General features: G+C 38.2%; 1 protein-coding gene across 10 annotated transcripts in view; it reads right to left on the bottom strand.

The window, feature by feature from the left end:
* Window positions 1–5677: 5677 nt before the first annotated feature.
* PDE4D (phosphodiesterase 4D) overlaps window positions 5678–19507 on the bottom strand; it is a 600157-nt gene continuing 586327 nt past the window's right edge. For all 10 annotated transcript variants that reach the window (XM_069880216.1, XM_069880215.1, XM_069880214.1 and 7 more), the window contains 8 exons: window positions 18971–19143; window positions 17883–17981; window positions 17630–17794; window positions 15908–16007; window positions 12125–12279; window positions 11478–11600; window positions 10791–10973; window positions 5678–10231 (listed from right to left, as the gene is read on the bottom strand). In XM_069880216.1, coding sequence (XP_069736317.1) covers window positions 9821–10231; window positions 10791–10973; window positions 11478–11600; window positions 12125–12279; window positions 15908–16007; window positions 17630–17794; window positions 17883–17981; window positions 18971–19143 — 1409 coding nt within the window. In that variant the 3' untranslated portion in view covers window positions 5678–9820. The remainder of the gene's footprint in view (window positions 10232–10790; window positions 10974–11477; window positions 11601–12124; window positions 12280–15907; window positions 16008–17629; window positions 17795–17882; window positions 17982–18970; window positions 19144–19507) is intronic.

The following is a 19507-nucleotide window of genomic DNA, read 5'->3' as shown; positions in this document are numbered from 1 at the left end:
GTGGCTAGACACAGATGCATTGACCAACACAGTGAACCAACTGTGTCAAACTCAGCTACCTGATGTTGGGAGGAGAAGGCAACCCAAACCCAAACATATTTTTGGGTAACGTGGAAGTATGCGTTATGTGGGGCAATGAGAACTTCAAGTTTCTCTAAAAGCACCCTCGCCTCCCTTCCAGTTAGGATATTGTGATATTATAAAGCAATTTCAGCTGCGTGAAGAACAGGTGCAGCTTTGCTCGTAACAAAGGCATGCAACTGGCGTGGAAATGGCCATTGTGGTCAAACTGTGTGTTCTGCCTCACTGACATGAAGGACGGGGCATTGCTTTCAGATAACGCAGCTATTCTTCGTGACCACGCTGCGAAAAGAAAATGGCAGGCAAGATGGATCACAGTTGCTGCTTGAGCAGCCAGGATATAAATGTGTACATTAGCTGAACTTTGCTCATTATAAGGTAATTTAATGTAATTAACACACCTCCTAACATGCCCATTCGCCCTCTTCATGCCTTTGAGGCAAAACACTCCCCAAATCACTCCCACTGGGCATGCACAGTTAATTTCTAGCGCTATGCCTTTCAACTTGAAGTGGGAGCTTTATGCACCAGTCAGAAGAGGAAAAATGTGTGCTTAAAGTCACTCAAGCTCCACTCAAACTCTGCCCAAAGGTGCAAGCTATTCTGAAAATGAAAACAAAAGGGAAAATTATAGGGAAGACCTAGTCAAATCTTTCTGGGATCAGTCAACAGGCTGAATCTTATCTTCCTTCCCAATGGGGATGCCATTGGATAAGACCTTTGTACTAGTCATGCTGCATTTTAACATCAAGCCAGCTATTAGTACCTCTCTATATTTGGGTTTCATTGCATATTCTTTACCTGCATATTTGTTTTCTCTGTACTTGGTATTATTTAAGATGCATTTTCACAAACAGTACCTTATCACTAGAGACTACTGAAACTTTATCCTATCAAAAATTGTTATAATCAATTTAGGTTGTGTACAAGTTCCTGGAAACTTTATTTCCTCTACGCAATCCCAGTGGCCAGGATAAATTGTAAAGTAGTTCAGGTGGACTCCTTACTATGAAAAATTTGTCTCAGTGACTTGGCCGGCACAACACAAGGGATTTGCCCCAGTGACAAACTTTACTAATTGACATCAGAGATTAGAGATTTACTTAGTGATGCTGCCTACATGGACCTAGCAGTTTGGAAAAATTGATTTGTCCTTATGATACTTCCAATATGATTCAGCCAGAGTGGTCAGTTTTACTGCTGTGGGCCTTAACAAGTTGGAGTAATCACAGAATCTTGTCCCTGCGTGACTGTCAAAGTGGTCCAGGCAGATTGGTAAGATTTGCTCCCCTTGTACTCTCCCATACTCAGACTTAAATCATGACAGATTAGAGACAGAAGCAGACCAGACCAGTCCTTTTAGATGCCCTTGCTCCACTGGCAGCCCACGTGATGAAGGCTGTACTCGTCAAAGAAATGAAGGTAGGCAGAAGTACAATTACATCCTGTTTTCTCTGTTCAGCTGAGGAAAACTGGGCCATTGCTATGCTTCTAATGCAGGGTGATACACAACCCCTGCTGTGAACAGCACACTATGATGGTCAGAGCACTGCATCCCCATCTTTCCTCCCCACAATGGCATTAGGAGGTACATGACTGTCAGCATCACTGAATCCAGTGGGGTCATTTCCCCTATTATAAGCATGTGGGGAAGGAGCTGAACAATGTAGAAGGTTAAATGAGAATATCAGCTCAGATGGGAGACTGTTATTAGAAGCAAAGTCAGAGGGCTTTTTGTCTGTAAAGAAAATGCTTTGCTATTGTGCAATAAATAGCCTTACTGATTTATGGCTTGAAAATTACTGTAATAGAAAAAGCCCTTCTAAAGAATACCTCCTTCTCCTTTGCCCTTACACCTCCACACCATCTTTTGCTTGAAGGACCATCCTGTTCCCAGGAAAAGCTACAGCAAAGTGAATTACACATATCATTAAATACCCTTAAGGGTAGGAGCTGTGGCACTAAGTAGGGTGTGTGTCTCTCAGCACACATAGTACATTGCTCACAGTAACAATGACGTTTCCCTAGGTTCTGGTCCCCAGTGAGATGCCTGCAAGCACAAAGAGTGAATGAAACCAGTTGATGGAGCTGCTGTGTCCTGCAGCCTGAATTTGTCACAGGTCAGCTTCCAGTGATTTGGCTACCTTGCCAGCAGTTGGCTTTGCCTATTAGACAAAAAGAAAGAGTGAGGGACTATCGCATTTCTGTCCACACATAACCAAGCCATATCTTAATCTTCTCTTGGAGAAATTAAATAGTTCATATTCCTTGAATCCTGCTAGGCAGCACGATTCCAAGTTGTTAACTTATTTTTCTATTGCATTATTTTTCACCCCTCAAACGGCATCTCTAACCTGAAAACCATGATTCCAGTAACATCCTTAGCAATACTCAGGGTTGCTTCCCATTTACTGCTTCTCAAGCATTCTTTAGGCCATTTAAAGGCAAGGCATTTCTCTATAGCTACCATCAGCACAGCCTCATCAGACCCACACATTGTATCACTGTCTCCTTGGTAGTTTCTCACCTGATAGCCTCTCAGCCTTTATCCACAGATGCATGTGGTTATTAGAGATATCTCCCCTGCACCTTATGGGATAGAATGAGAGAGTGAGAGAAAGCCTTGGCAAGCAAGATGGTTCTGAAACAGGGCTAGGGCTGCTTCTTTGTTCACTACAAGATTTGTCTGTGGTAAACGCAATAATTAAACACATACAAATTCAAACCTCCACAGAGCATCACTCATGTTCTCAATGTTCTCATTCCACATCACAGCAAGAATCCTAAAACCATGAACTGCTTTATGTGGGACCTTGTAGCATACCGAGGTGCCAGCAGAGGTACACAGCTGGCTAGATCTACATCAGCTGGTGGTGCTTTTTTCATCAGAGGAGGGGCACTCTGTACACAAGCGATCCCTTGTAACAAGTACGCTTTTCATCAGTCTTCAACCAACCCTGGAGTTTAGGAGGTCTGCCCCTAGGGGTGGTCAGGACAGCCAGCGTAAGCCACTAACCACAGTCTGAGAATGTAGCAGGCTATGCAAAACTTTTAGTTTGGTCAGTGCTGCAGTCAGCCAAGGTTTTGAAAAGATGAGTTAATAAGAGATGAAGTATTCAAATACTACTAGAAGATACCTAAGTTTTTCAGCCACCTTTAACCGTCTTTCTCTAGCCCCACATAATAATGGCTTATAGTAATTTGCCCGAGGCTAAGTCCTGTACAAGAAATAGCAACTGTACTTTGATGACTACATGCACTTTCTTTTCCAGCCTTCTTCAGATGAACAATGGTCTTTACTGCCTATTGGAGATGATGATAGTGTAGGAATCTAAACTCCATCAGTGCTGGAGGAGGACAGGTTAATGGCTGATAGAAACAAGAAGTTCAATGTTTGGAGGTAACCATGCAATGATGTGACTGCTGAGTTTCTGATTTGCATTTGATGTCTTTACAGCTCATCAGCATTAGACAGTTAGCGCTATTTAAGGCCACAAGCCTGTATATTATGCCTATCGCTTTCACTAAAGGACGTCTATCCAGGTATGATGTCATAGAATCACTAGGTTGGAAAGAACCCACTGGGTCATTGACTCCAACCATTCCCATCAATCACTAAACTATGTCCCTCAGCACCTCATCCACCCGTCTTTTAAACACGCCAGGGATGGTGACCCAACCACCTCCCTGGGCAGCCTGTTCCAGTGCACAATGACATTTTCTGTGAATTTTTTTTCCTGATATCTAGCCTGAACCTCCCCTGGCAGAATCTGAGGCCATTCCCTCTCGTCCTGCCTCCTGTCACTTGGGAGAAGAGGCCAGCTCCCTGTGCTCCACAACCTCCTTTCAGGTTGTTGTAGAGAGCAATGAGGTCTCCCCTCAGCCTCCTCTTCTCAAGGCTAAACAACCCCAGCTCTATAGAATCACTAGGTTGGAAAGGACCCACTGAATCATTGAGTCCAACCATTCATGTCATCCTCCCCCTTCTCCCATTCCGAGGGTTTGTTTAGCAGTCATCACACATTTTCAGTCTTCAAAGCTGCGCTAAACTCTAATGCCAAGGACCTCAAAATATTTGCTTTGTGAGAAGGAAGAAAAATACAGCTTTGTACCTGGGGGAACTATGACAGAAACAAACTCAGTTCCCTTAATGCCCATATACAAGCCACTGGATTGCCTTTGACAAGATGAGATTATTTAGTTGGGAGTGTTTCTCTTTGCCCTGGTTTTGCTTCCAGTTTGCCACTCCAATTTCTGTTTTGACTTCCTATCCCTCTTTATTCCTTTTGCAGATTTCTAAACCAGTTTGACAGGATGAAGCTGAACTAAATTGAACTAACTAAATAACATATTTGTACTTCAGCATTGTTTTTTTTTGGGGGGGGGAAGAGAGGAGGAGGGTTGTGGTTGTTTTTTTGTTTTGGGTTTTTGTTGTTGTTGTGTGTTTTTTGTGTTTGTTTCCCTCGCTCCCCCCAAAAATAAGCAAAATTATTCACAGATAGTAGAGAAATTGGGCAGGTCATCCCAGTAAACACTATGTGTGCTAGCGACTATGACTTTTATTTCCAATGCAGCAGAAAGATCAAGTAAACAAAGCTAGAGCTATTCAGACTATTTGCCTCATTAGGAAACAGAGGAGTCATTTGTTCAAAAATACATTCAACTCCCACAGCGGCAGCTGGCTGCAGTGAAACAGGACATCCATTTCAGCTTTGCTCTGGAACTTGTCTGTTCTGACACATTATTGCCATGCATGGACTGACGAAGTGCTGCCAGAGGATGCAGGAAGAAGTGGGCTAATCCTGTCAGCATCAGGCTCACCACGTGCACAGCTGTGGGATCTCAGCTTCTTACTGAAAACGTCTTAGTAGTGCCAAGAATTTGGGACTCCTGCTTCCCTTCATAATAGCCACAATGTATGCAAACCATTTTCCCATCAGGCGGCTGGGAATGTGCAAGAATGAGCCTAGCAAGGATGACCAGCATCATCTGGTTTATCCTCCCCACTGTGCTCAGTGCAGCGCTCTTCATCTTCCCAGCACAGCACTTACGAGCCTCTTCTGCTATCAATGCGTGACTAAAAAGGAGTCCTAAGTATTGGATTGCAACCTAACTTCAAACCCAAAGAATGGGGACCATTAAGACCACATTTCTTTTTCAAGACAACAGCGGTCATTTATGAACTTTATTTTAAAAAGCAACTTATTTTTATCATCCATTTAGAGGAGAGATTGTCTGGTCACTATTTAACTATGGTACTATTTTCTTTGTGGCATTCCAACATACTCCTTCTCTGGGCAATACGTAGGCAAAGTTTTACTCACTCAGGATAGGCTGTTTTTGCTAATGGAGCCAGTGGTAAAATTTCCTGAAAACTAAGATTAAATGCTTTTCTATAAAATTGCATAAAATACCACATTTGATTGACTTTTCTGATTTGCCCCCACATTTATTTTGTATTATTTATGCAAAACAGTACGATGACAAAAATATGGTAATCAAATTATTCTGGATATACACTTTCTCTTAAGATGTCACTACTATAGGATGTATGTAAAACAAAATTCACTTGCAAAAGAAAATCAAATACAGTAACTAGGCAGAATCAACCCATGCTTTTATTTCCATTGCATATAAAATTTCATATGAAGGTATTGATGTACAGTACTATCCCATAGGCTGTAAGAGAGGCTAAGAAACCAGTGAAAGAATAGTCATGTGCAATGTTCACACAAGTTACCACTCTCAAGACATACCCAAAGGAAAAATCAAATTAAACAAAAAATTTGTTCAGGATTTCTGTTGTTATACTGTCCCTTTTACACCATTTAAAACAAAAGCAATCGATATCCTTTGGACCAGGGCTGCTAAAATCTACAGTTTGTGTCAAAAAGGAGGCTCTGTTTTTCCTTGAAAAAGAATCTCTCCTTTCACAAAGAAGTCGCATGCTACAAGGGCTGGGCATCGCTGGAATGGAGGAGAGGTATTTACCTTGCTCTGGAAAATTCATGGATATCAGCTCTACGTAGTCTGCAGCAACAAGACAAGTCAAACAGCAAGAGATGCTCAGTCCAACCTGCAAACCTAATACTAGTGTCATTAAAAGATCTAAAGGTTTACCACTCTCCTGTAGATCTAGTGCATTATGCTATACACAACTGTACAAAGCCTAAGATACATCTATATAAAATAAAACTTTGGCTGCTTATAACACTAATATTGGCATTGGAAAGCATTTCCAAAATTAAGGTTGTCTTTTCCACTTATACAGTCATAATTCACGCTACTAAATAAAGAAGAGATATTACAGACAATTATAAAAGTGTTTGAGTAATACCCTTTTAATTATGAATATTCCATTTCCCAATATGCGTTAAAAATCAAAGACTTATTAGAGATGCTTTCCAAAGCTGTTTCAGTGCAATTCAGTACTGAAATACAGCATCATTTTTTTCAGGAGCAAAAAATGGCTGTAATAATCCCCAATGATAGCTTGTAAAAAGATAATCAGAGAGGCAATACAAGTATATTGCCAGAAGTCTGGAAAAGCTTGAACTTCCAGTAGGGTTATGAACGAAAGCTTATTGTATTATCATGCATATTAGCTCTTATGAGTATCCCCATCAGTTAACAACTAAAAATATGGTAGAAATGCCCAGCCCTAGCCCCACAGCTACCTTACTTTCAAATGCAGCAAAACAGAAGAAAATATTGTTTAAAGTTAAGGCACAGCCCTGGGACCAAAGACCTGCAGCTTTTTTTTTTATTGATATATCTTTATGTATTTTATACTTTTCTTGAATCCTCCATAAACAAGCTCTAAGGTGACACAAGACTATATTACAGGAGAAAAATGTACAAGGAATATGTATACACAATAATCATTCTCTCACCAAGAGTTTCCAAATATAGCAACACCACCCTGACAAGGATGATGTTATAAGAACTGATAATTTACAATCAACATTACAGTATGTACATTACAATAAATACATGGTTGTAAACAGAGACAAACAAGACTGTGTTACAGATAAGGTCATTTGGTGAGAAAAATGATGGCACAAATAAAATAAATAATGCATTTGAAAAGAACTGTCAAAGCTTTCTCTGCAAAATCCATTTCATTCAAGCTTTTTAAACTTCTGAATGCTATGTGTTCTACCTATTCTTTATAATTTTTTAATAATGACACAAAACAATTTAAGGATTCAAATACAGCATTATTGAATACAGTAACTTGCAAGCTAAAGTGTACTGTTACAAGCAAGGTGAATTTTTTTCCCCAAGTCAATACCCACTCACGGCATTTCTTATGGCAAAATACTCAGAACACATAAAGCCACTTGTAAGTTGTACTGTTTTAAAGCAGTGTGCAATGCTAAAACACACTTTGGCAAAAGAGGAAAAAAAAAAAGATTGTACAGTGCATTATATCCCTGGCTCTAAGAAATGACTTAATTTTCTATTATTTGATTGTCCACATGTATGGGTGTATATCTCTCAATATGGTGTTACTCTTTTCATTTACTTTCAATTAGTGCAGATACAAAACCTTTACAGATCCCTTTTGGTTATTTTGTAATTTATATTGCTTTTCCATTATTAAGATTCCAGGCACTCTTGGGGACTGAAAGGAATTATAGATTGATCACGTTCAAGAAGAATTGATGAACAACAAAAAAAAAATAGAAGACCAAAACCCTGAAAAAAACCATGAGTTCTCTTCATTCTCTTCCCTCCTTCAGCATTTTCTGTGCTAAGGCCCTGCGAAGGCTAAAGGTAGAGAGAACTATGACCTGGCTACAGAAGAATGCAAAATGCATTTAGAAGCTGAATTATAACCAAACGTTTTAAAATATGTTTCTATTCTAGATCTCAGACTTGAAAACCCCCTTGTATTCACATCTGCAAACTTACTACAAAATGCATCCAAAGGGGAAATAATGGCTGTTGCTATCTTTTCTTTTTGTTAAAAAATCATCTCAGCATTGTCATTTTACCAGAATTTTACAGAATGGGAATCTGGTAGCTTCCCTAGGCAATGATTTCCCATCTTCTACACTCAAAAGTACAGTTCTAATGAAGAGCAAAGCGGTGAAAATAAAATTCCTCCTTCTTTCATGTGGCCAAACAACAAGACTGGAAAATGACAAATGCAAACTCCTACCTCCCTTTAACTTTCCAAGTTACAGAAGCTTTCAGTACCAAACTGAAAAGCAGGATTCCCTCAGCAGAAGCTGGATAATGTATGACAAGATCTGAGATTGAAATAATGTGGAGTAAACTACAACTCTCATGATACATTGCTCAGTTAATTAAAAACATAAAAAGAAAAACTGACCCGGCTCTTCTTGCAACAAAGACATAAAAAAAAAATTATGCTAATCATTATTTTTGTCATACACATTTCAGATTAGCAAACATATCTGACACAGATAAAAAGAGTATTGAGTCAAAATTAGAAATACTATCGTAATGCTTTTCTCTCTCATAGAAATATTCCATATATTGTATTGTCCTGTTCTGATTTAGCAGTCTGTACCTCCCAGCCAAAAATAGTCTAGAAGCCATAGTTTAGAGAGATGAATTTTACTATTATAGCAGAAAAGCTGCTACTGTATTAACATGACAATTTGTTACCTTTCTTACAGGCTCTAGTCCTGCAAATATCCATCTCAGTGGTCCCAGTTGGGACCCATTCTTGTATGAAGACAGAACTTGTAGGATCAGGCCACTACGAGGGCAAAAGCATGACCTAAGTTCCTCTAATACATTTGAGAAAATTGTGATGAAAACCAAACAAGCATAAAAGCCATCATTCTGAAAGTTTTATGAACATAATTGATATTCATGGAACTCACTACTATATAAAATTCTAATATACGTTTGCAGCTCAGTATTACCATTCTAAGGTGCAAAAAAGAAAGGAAAGAAAAAAAAAATCTAGAAGTATTATCCAGTGTAGCACAGATTTGTACTGAAAACTTGCAAGTTACTCTTTGGAAAAAAAAATAACCAGTGGCAGATGAAGTCTGAAAGTGTTTTTCATTAAATATAATACCTTGGTACATTTAATAATAAAAGTAAGCTCTACAAAAGATCTCTCTTACATATTATACAAAACACAGAGGTTAGTGCAACCAACTGGGTCACACTTTTTTCAGTCGCGTATCAGGAAGACTTGAAATTAGAAAATTATGCAATTTCCACAGCTCATCTTCCTATTCGTAACAGAATCATGTTGTGTCCCATCATTTATGTGCATTTGTTTTCCAGCAGGAACCTCAGTTTATTTTCTTTTTCCTCTCATGATGAACATTATCCAATGCTTTACTTGTGAAATACAATGAATTCAAAAAACTATCAAAGCATACCAGCATTTGTTTGGCAGGTGGTACTCCTCTGAAAACATTTCCTTTATTTAATGAAATCTGTCAAATGGTGCGCTTATTAAAATGTAGTTTATGGATTTTATCCCCTCTGCTTTCTGATGCCATGGAGGTGAAAATTCTGGTTACAATATTCCTGAGTGCCAAACTGAGTCATCAAGGTCAGCTGAGATCAACAAACATCCTAGCAGATGACAATGAGTAGTGACCATGGTTGTAGCCTGTGACACACACTTTGGAAACCATAACCTAATAAAACCAAAATAAAACAGAACCAAAAAAAAAAAAAAGCAAGAGAAAGAGGAAAAGAAAGGGAGAGGGCAAGACTGAAAGAGACTGCATCCTCATTGTTATGTGTCAGGAGAATGATCTTCTACCACACAAGGTTCTGTCTGGTTCTCCTCCTCTTCTACTTCTTCCCCAACTTGCTCATCAAGAGGAATTTCAGTGGACTCTGAATCCTGGGTGCAAAGTGTCTTGGAGTCACTGCAGCTGGTGTCTTCTTCTACTTGGCTTCCACTGTCCTTTTCAGTGTCTGACTCTCCATCTTCCTCCAATGTTAGTTCAAACTGGAATTTTTCAGTTTGGCCTTGTCTACCTTCTTCCTGGTCATCAGGTGCAGGAGAAGGGCTTTGAGGGATTGTGCTCTGGTACCATTCTCGATTGTCCTCCAGTGTATCCAAGATATCCTGGGCATCAGGGTGAACAAGATCTGCCCAAGTCTCCCACAGTGGATGAACAATGTAGTCTATAAAACCCACCTGTTTCAAATACAAAATTAGGATGAGCTTTTATTCACAAAGAAATAAATAACTGTGCCTATAAACTGCACAAATTATGAGAGATATAATGCTAATAAGAGATACTAGATATACTACCCTTAAAGATGGAGTAAGGAGGGTCTTTTAAAGTTCAAAAGTCTGATTCAGAATATTGGATAGGGACTTGGAAAGGGTTTGTTTTCAAATGAACTGTTCATTCCAAACAACTCCGCTAACTCTAGCGAGTCGAACAGCTGCTTTATATGTAATTTTGCCTTTGAAGGAAACCCTAATGAGCAGCTGTATAACACTCTTCAACATGTACGCATCATTACAGATCACGACAGAGATGGAATCCCATCAGCAAACACAGTGCAATACATTGTTTTCACAGTAAACATCTCAGCTGCCTTCACTTACTGCTCAGGAGCTGAATTGATTAACTAGTAGGAAAAGATAAATTAGTGCATTCAGGAATTAATGACAACATGGCTATTGACTATCCTTTTCCGTTACAATGTCGTCCTGAATTATTTCATTGCCTATTAAAGTCAATTACCTGTGATTTTTCTACAGATGCATTGTGCTTATCACACATGGGACTTATCTCCATTCCTCTCTCTCTTTCCCGATCTCCCTGACGGAAAAATTCCTCCATTATTCTGTCTGTCCACTGGCGGTAAAGATGGAGTGGCTTGGTTGGATTGCTTAGATCTGCACAGTGCACCATATTCTGAAGAACCTAAAACAGATTGAACACCTGAGGTGTTATTACACTGGAGAAAAACCGACCCTTTTCCATTTACACATTTGATGGCAGTAAAACAGAATCTTGAAAATAAATATAGTGCAAGATTTCTTCTTAACAGCAAAGACTTATGTGCTTGAGTATTTTTGACACTTGAAGTAACAGCCACCACTTACATGCTTCTGCTGCTCCTACTTGTATTAGGGACAGAAAAGTCTTTATAGAGAAAGACCAATTATGTGCTGATAATTTGAAGGGAAGGCCAAAGCCTCATTTAGTCTAGAAGTACTCTAGCGCATCGTTACTCACTCAGAATCACTTGGTACCTAATAGACTATGTCATAGGTAGGAAACATAAGAGGGAGTAGAGGGAAGGTAATGAATGAGTCACAGTGTGAGACTGGACAGCTGACCTAACTCATGCTGTAGAATGGGTTTGCCAATCTTATTAAAGGTGTAAGTTAATACAAGTGATCATTTGCAGATGAATCTTCTTACCTGAATCCTGTCTGAATAGTTATCAAGAAGTAGGACACCAGAACTGGTCACTTTTTTGGTTTCAACCATAGTTTTTAAATCAGCCAGTAGATTCATATGCTTAGACATGTCTGTTGCAAGTACCTTGAAACAAACAAACAAATAAATGAATACTACATAAATGATTCTACTGGTTTTTAAAAAACTCTTTGAACAGATGAACCAACAGTTCTGGGGGGAACCCATAACTCCTGTTTCTGAATACATTATAGAAGTCTGAGTCTTGTATGTCATTAGTGTCCAAAATAGCAAGTTCTAATTTTGCATGTTTCAACATGACAAAATGACTGTTCAGAATTGTTCAGAATGATCTGATCAGCCTAATTTCATCATCAATTCAGTAGCAAATTTCTAACTGTGATAGTGAAACAGCATACATGTCAATAGAGAAACAACTTGAAGTAGGATTGTATACCTTCTAAAAAGGTATAGATGGTTACAGAAACAGAAAAGAACAAACTATTCCTATTTGGATGAGCGACAATAAAAATCTGAACTTTTACTTCAATGGTTATAGGTCTAATGACATGTAATGTATCACAAAATGCTTCTGCGCTTTATTATTCAATTTAATAGTGCTATGAAAGAGGGAATCAAGCAGAACTCACAATGTCAATGACCATTTTCCTCAATGATTGTCTCTGTTTTTTGGTCAAATTCTGGAAAATGTCACAATTTTCTTCTTGCAGCAGCTTGAAGCCCACAGCTAAGTGATGATTCTCCAGTACTGATGAGTCATTGTACATCAAGGCAAGTTCAGAATCTGCAATAACAATCACAGAGCAGAACATTACTAAAGCCTGTGCTTCTATCAAATGGCTTAAGACTTTTCTAATTCATTACATTCATAACAAAATTATAGATGAACTTTTAGAAACAGAGTTCCTGTAGTTCATACAGTATCAGAAGTTGTAGAATTCACGACTGAACATCTTAACAAATCAAGGCAAAGTATGATGAGGAAATAAAGAAAACACTTTGCAGTGAATCACGTACACGTGCCTGGAGTGGCAATTTAGAAAAAATTCAGGAAGATACTTTTCAGAATACATTTTCATAGCTGCATGAGGTCTCACGGAAAATAACATATGCATAAACACACCTAAACTAAAAGATACTCCGATGTTTTCTCTTCTAATGCCTCCAACCACAGCTACTAAAATTCCATTGTTTAAGTCAAGTTGCAGCTATCCAGAGTCAGACTAGGAATACAGAGCTAAGGCTTTGCTGTAGATCAGGCCACAAGCACAATTGCTGGTTTCAAATGAAGTTCTGCAGTTACCTAAGGCACTACGATGCCTAGCCAATTAGGACAACTGGATATTTTGAGAGGAGGCTGGCAACAGTTATACTTCTGGTCTGTTTCCTTAGAAGGTCATGTGGCTTGAAAATGCAAGCAGTGGCCTTGCCTACTGCCTCATACTTGAGTTGGTCAGTGCCTGATGCTGTAATGCTACATATTCTCCAACAGAAGTATTCTTAACGCAGTCATTCCATATGGCTCTTAGAATAACATACGCCTTCCTAGCATTGCCTGTGCTGAAGTGCATATGTAAGATCTTAATTTGTCTGCCTAGACCTGCTGAACAGCCTGCCCTGATGAATAAAACCAGTTCTGACTACCTCTGAAAAGCTTTAGATTCCAGCTGGGGATATCGCACAGTCAGCCTGCATATTCAAGACAGCTTACACGTGAATCTGTCATAAAACCCAAATAATTTTATGCTATCACATTTGCCACGTGCAATATTAACTTCTATTTATGACAGCTGTTTTACCCTAAATCTAATCCTAAACCCTTCTACTATTTGTCCTTTTTAGCTTCTTTTACAGTAGTTTTGTTTTAAAATTCATCTGGCTCAGTAGGGGGCCTATAAAAGCCCTGCTCTTCAGATTTCATTAGTCTCATTATCCATTCTCATGCTATCTTCCACTCCTGTCTTGAATGCATCAATCTTTTGAATCTGGAAACCCTTCCTCTACCTTTCCTTATCCCAAAGGCAAGCAAACTGCAATGGCAAAAAGAAAAAGAAAGTGAATTTGTCAAATGTCTTTCACAGAACACTTGCAAAACTTGCCTATTTGTTATTTTTCTTACAAAGAATGCAGTACTAATTCATTTTTCTTTTAAACAGTTTTCTGATGACACCAACTGCAAAACACTGAAAATTGTCAAAACAATTTGGAAGGGCTGTGCTCAACTTTGTAATAGAAGTAGAAACATAGAAGAAAGCTCTCCCCTGGTAACCATTGTAACACATTACAAGCTTCAGGATTATTTGTCTGGAAGGATACTGTTAACAGTGATCAAATATGCACCTCCTCTGACAGTAATACAATCCTCACCTGTTTGTTCCTCAATAGCATTCAAGGGGGATCAGATTTTTAGATAAAAAATATCTGTATAAATACACTGTAAATCCTTATACAGGGAAATAACATTCAGAAACATCATGTGAGTAATAAGCTGAAATATCACAAATATGTACACACATTAAGTAACTGTAAATCTATTATTATTTTTTAAAACTCTTATACTTCTCAGTGAAATGATAATACATTGTAAGGTTCACTGGGAAACAAAACTAGGTGGAAGCGAATTACATTCTAGAGGTTAGGAAAATCTAGGATTTGAGAAACCTAAATTACATGGACTTTATCTCTGCCACTGTTCCTCCAGTTTCTTCTTTTTACACAGAACAATCTGAAAGGAATGAAATGTCTTTGTTTCTTTCAGTCTGTTACGTAATTGATATAAAAGCCTTCTCTATCAAAACCTGAATTGAGAGAATCATGACATTTCTTCTAAACCACTAAATAAGCAGCAGTAGAATGACCCCTAACTTAGCTGAATTTCAACTGTCTGTCTAGAAATGAAAGCTTTATGTATCACAACTGATCTCTTCATCTAGCCAGTCATCCTGCATAAACTTGAACAACTTGGCAGTTTCCCTGTAGGACCTCAGAGCCACCAATATATCCTAATTTTCAATACCTAAAACAAACAAATAAAAAATTTACTTATACATGCCCACTCTTAAGAAGTTAGTTATTACACACTTTTTTGTGCGCAGAGCTTGATTCACTCTCTTCCTATAGAGTACACAGTGCTGAACTGTACTGGTTACCAATAAAGCACCAGAAATCAATTCCAATCTTCTTCCATGCAGATGAGTCACTAAATTGAATTTCACTACAGGGCAGCCCTCAGGCCATTAAGGCAAATGAAATCAGAAGCAGGCTAAGCTGGAGTGGAGGTTTAACTTGAATGTACAGCTATAATGATTCAGAAGAGGAGCTCCCTTCTTCAAAGTATACTGCTGATTTGGGGTCACACTATATTAGGCCCAGAGCAACAGATTGGTCCAAGTGCAGTAATGACAATATCTATAAATGTGCAACCAGATGGGTCAAATACACAGATGCTGGTATGTTGCTATTTCCGTAGCTTTTTCTTCTTCAGTGTTTGAATTATTAGTATTAATTCGACTTTTGAACTTCTGGCTCAGTTATTGTAAGAGGAGAAGTTGTCATGTGGCACGATGGAACTTGCACTGTCCTACAATGTGCTACCCACTTCAAGAATACTGCCAGTGAAATCAAAGCAGGTTGTATTGGGGCCACAAGCCATGCAGCAAATGAGTCATGATTGGGTTCAATGAAGCTAATCATTTTTCTTCTACCAGAAGATTAAAGAGGGGGAGAGGTTGATGCTATGCCACAGAGAACAGCCTTCAGAAATGAACAACAAGGACACTGGGTTTCAAATTTGGAGATGACATTAGGGTTTAATTTTATTATGCCTTAAAAAAAAAAAAAAAACAAAAGAAAAGAAAAAAGAGGTTTGCCACAGCCTGCAGGGACAGGCTGAGAAAATCCAAACCAAGTGGCATGAGTATACAGAGATCAGAAACCAAGCATAGCCAGAGAGAGAAAGAGAGGGGTCGGTCAGTCTGTTTGCTAAAAGAAAATAGTTCTCTAAATTTTTAAAAAATGTATGGCTGTCCTTGGTCACATCATATGCTAGCAACATTAAGTCGTACAGTGCTGTTTTCCTTTCTTGCTTTTCATTTAATCTTACTTAATTTTCTTTCTGTAACTTCATTTATTTAATGTGAACCAACAATCTTCCAGGACAGAACACACCCAGAACATTGAAACAGTACCAGGATGTTCATGTCTTAGTAGCCCTTGCTAGACAGTACTATGTATTATTATTTCTAAAGTTACAAGAAATGCAAAATAATATCCAGTTTAAAATACAAACACCTATGTATTCACAGAGAAAAGGCACAGACAGAAGCAAGCAAGGAATACACTGCCTATTTTTCAGGTGCAATGTGCAGATCTTGCAGTAAATTTCTGAGAAAGCCACTTAACATTAGACTTACTTGTGTTGATAAGAAACTGGTTTGAAACCCCAGGATGATCTACATCATGTATTGCACTGGCAAAAATCGCTGCAAGAATCTCCAGATCAGTGAACACTGCCTAGAAAATCATGAAACAGAAATGGCAATTGCTGATCAATGAAAACATGTTTTCAATAAAAGCAGTTCTACTTTGAATCTAGATCTGAATTAGCAAAAGGTATTTGAAATGTATCAGGGATCTCAAAAGATTTTACACAGAGACTACAACTTTTTGTAAAATTATCAGTTATGTAGAATTCCATAAACATTTCAAGTTTGGCCAAAGTAAAATGATCCTTACTTCACACTGACAGCTGAAGTTTTTCCAGCTTTGTTAGATCATTAAGTACAGGTTTCTAGCCTACAGCACAAATTAAGTTAAAAATTTCAGCCCAAATTCTACATTCTGCCCCACACTTGAAAGACACACACCTCCTAAATGATGCTAAAAGAAATGGTGGCAGACAAGGCATGTTACTTACCATTTACTGATTTTTTTCTTTCATATGAAATTATTAGGAAGGTTGGAAGAGAGGACTGTAATGGATTGGGCATGTCACTGAGCCTAGTTCCTTATTGACACCAACACCCAGATTATGTAACTGCTTTAATAACTGATCAGGAACAGCCCAGAACTGCGTAAGTCAGCAGTGGGCAGACATTGCTATTTTGCTGACAGAGAATAAGGCCATGAAAAACAGTGGATATAGGAAAAACCCCAAGATGCTGCTGACAACCAGATCTGCTATTTGAAGCCAATGGTGATGCAAGAATATAATCTGATCTTCCTTACTGAGATATAGAAAATCTATCCCAAGAGAATTCCTGAGTCCTTAAGGATTGAGACCTGCCAAGAGTCTCATGGTTCACTTATTGCTCTCTTAATGAGAAGGTAAAGCAGTAGCAGTTAGTAACGTGAAAGATTTGTCATTATGAAAAGATGGCAAAACATAGCCCTCCTTGGAAATAAGAACAAACTGTTTTGAACTATTAAAATTTTAACTGCTTCAACAATTCACCAGGATATATATCAATGCTTGCTACACTAAGACCTGAGTTGTGCTTAAAAAAGGGGAAGTAATTTCTATCTTGCTTCCACTTCTACTTCAGAGATTTTAAGCATTTTTGTCAAGGTAATTCTTCAGAAAAGAATATATTGGGTTTTTTCCAAACAATTTTGAAACACATATAAAAAAAAAGAAATAGTGAAAATTTAGTACATGTTCCAGTCTGCCTTTCAGAACAGAATGAATGTGTACATGGGGAAAAACAGTAACTGGCCCTACTGAGGGAATCCCATTTTATCGCTGTCTTTCCTAAGCAATTTAACTAACTGTGGTCAGTGAGAATCACACATGGGAAATAATGACAGAACAGGATACAGAATTAACAATGAGGTGGTGAAAACAAGTTATACATTGTGTTACAATGAAAAAGTTTACAATAGCATAAATTTGCAAGTATAAAAAAAATATTTAAAAGAAAAAGATGTGACATTTTCCGCACAATATTCCAATATTTATATGTAAATAAGCTTTGATCCTCTCAAAATATCTTTGAAAGAGCACAATTTATGAAAGAAATGTTAATATTTACTTTAATATTAAAGAGCTTAGTTTCTGCAGTATTTATTAGTTTTCAAGAGTCTTAGTTTGTGCCTTTCTCTCACGCCTGTCTCTTTCCCACCTTAGTGTGGTTTACCTCTAATGCTGGGGTTGACAGCAGTACATGGGTTGACTGAACAACATCTGCAGCATGTATGTTATTGTGATATGCCACATCTGCATGGTAATGGTCTTCTAGGGTCATCAAGTAAGTTATTAAAGTGTCCACTGGAATCTTAAATGTTTTTAACAAGTCCCGTTCCTAGAAAAGGAAAAAGAAACAATTAAGACTACAAAGCACAGAAAAACATCCGATATAAGCAACAAGCAGCAAGTCTGCTGCTACTTGCCTGAAAAATGGTGTGCATGATGACTGTCAAAGGTCTGTTTCCAGATAACTCCGCTACTCTGAAAACCTGAAGGCCCCATTTGTTCACATCTTCTAGTTCCTAGAGCAGAATCAAGCAAAACACAAATTGCAACCTAGCACACAAATTCCATTAATTTTTGACTAAAACAGCTACAAACAGCAGACCTGTGAAGATTCAAACTTTGACACTGTGAAATTTATAAGCTACACTCTGAAAGGGGGAAAGCCACTGCTATTTATCTTGTGATATTTGAACTTGCAGCTACCACGTTTTCAGATTTTAATTCACTGAGGAGGAAAGACTGCCTCTTAAGTGGATTGCTCCAGAGGGAAAAATGCTATGGTATCTTGAACGAGCTGAAATGACACAGCTCACTATCTCACTGCCCAGTGACAACAGAGTTCAGCAAGGAGGAAGCCTCTAGAGAGCTGTGGTTCAGCTGCCGTCTCCTTGGTTCTCAGAAACACTCCTCAAATAAAGGGGGAGACTCCTGAAAACATAACGATAAGCATATTTCAAAATGAAAACCTCTAAGATTAAATGAATATTTACTTTATGCTAGCTTTAGATTACTGCCAATTGGTTAGCTGCTGATGCAAAAGTCACAGGAAATGTCACTAAAAACAAAACCGCAAATGATGTATGTGAAGTGATACAGCTGAAGACAGGACCTGGAAGGAGAGCTCTAACGCTATACACCAGTAGTGCATTTTCAAAAAACATAGGGCTACTATATATTTTCATTCCTGTGACAGCATATGATATGTTCATTCTTCATTTATCGGATATTATTTATGCATAAGCAGCTTCATTAATGCATATGCAAATACTTGCTTGTATTTCCTGTTCTGATGAAATCCTGTTTACCGTGGAAATTAACCCTTATGGGCTGGTTCTGATTTTACTTGTTATTCTTCCCCTTCACCGAATGTATGCTATTTCAAGTGAGACTAGCATGTGGTGCTACAGCTTGAAATCAGTGGTTATAAGCAAAGGATGGAATACTGACAAGTCCACCCTCTATTTTAATTCAGCAGTTCAAATTCAAGGATTTGCATGTTCTCTACCTTGGCAAGAACATCTTCTTGGTCTGTTTTAACTCCAAATCTGGGAATACTGGAATTAGTTAGGCTGGAGCTGTGCATCAGTTTTTTGACTCCACTGATCTGCGACATTGGCCTCTTCTTCTTCTCTTTCTCTTTCTGTGTCGGAGAAGGGATTTCAACTTCATGTTGTTTGTCTTCAAAAGAACAATGAAAAAGAGAATTATTTTCAAAGGAAATATAAATAGTTTTGTCCATTTCACTGCTGAGTTGCATCTTATGGATATTGTAATTCTTAACACAACTTCTTCCTTTTTATGTTTGAAGATTTTGCAACAGATACATCATACCCAGTAAAAACACAAAAAGATAAACATAGACCTATCCCTCAGTATAAGCAGATCCATATTTCACAAATTGCCTCAGTACTTCTTAATTGGCTTTAAATGAAACTTGTGGCTATGGATTTCCACTCTTCCTGCATCCCTACTGCTGTACAGGGTCATTCCTTCAATTATAAAAATATTATTACAATTGAACAGAAATCCAAAATTTCATTTT

The sequence above is a fragment of the Phaenicophaeus curvirostris genome, chromosome Z (genome assembly GCF_032191515.1).
Source record: "Phaenicophaeus curvirostris isolate KB17595 chromosome Z, BPBGC_Pcur_1.0, whole genome shotgun sequence".
In the NCBI taxonomy this organism is placed as follows: Eukaryota; Metazoa; Chordata; class Aves; order Cuculiformes; family Cuculidae; genus Phaenicophaeus; species Phaenicophaeus curvirostris.
The sequence above is the reverse complement of the archived record's forward strand: the minus strand, read 5'-3'. Positions and strand labels throughout refer to the sequence as shown.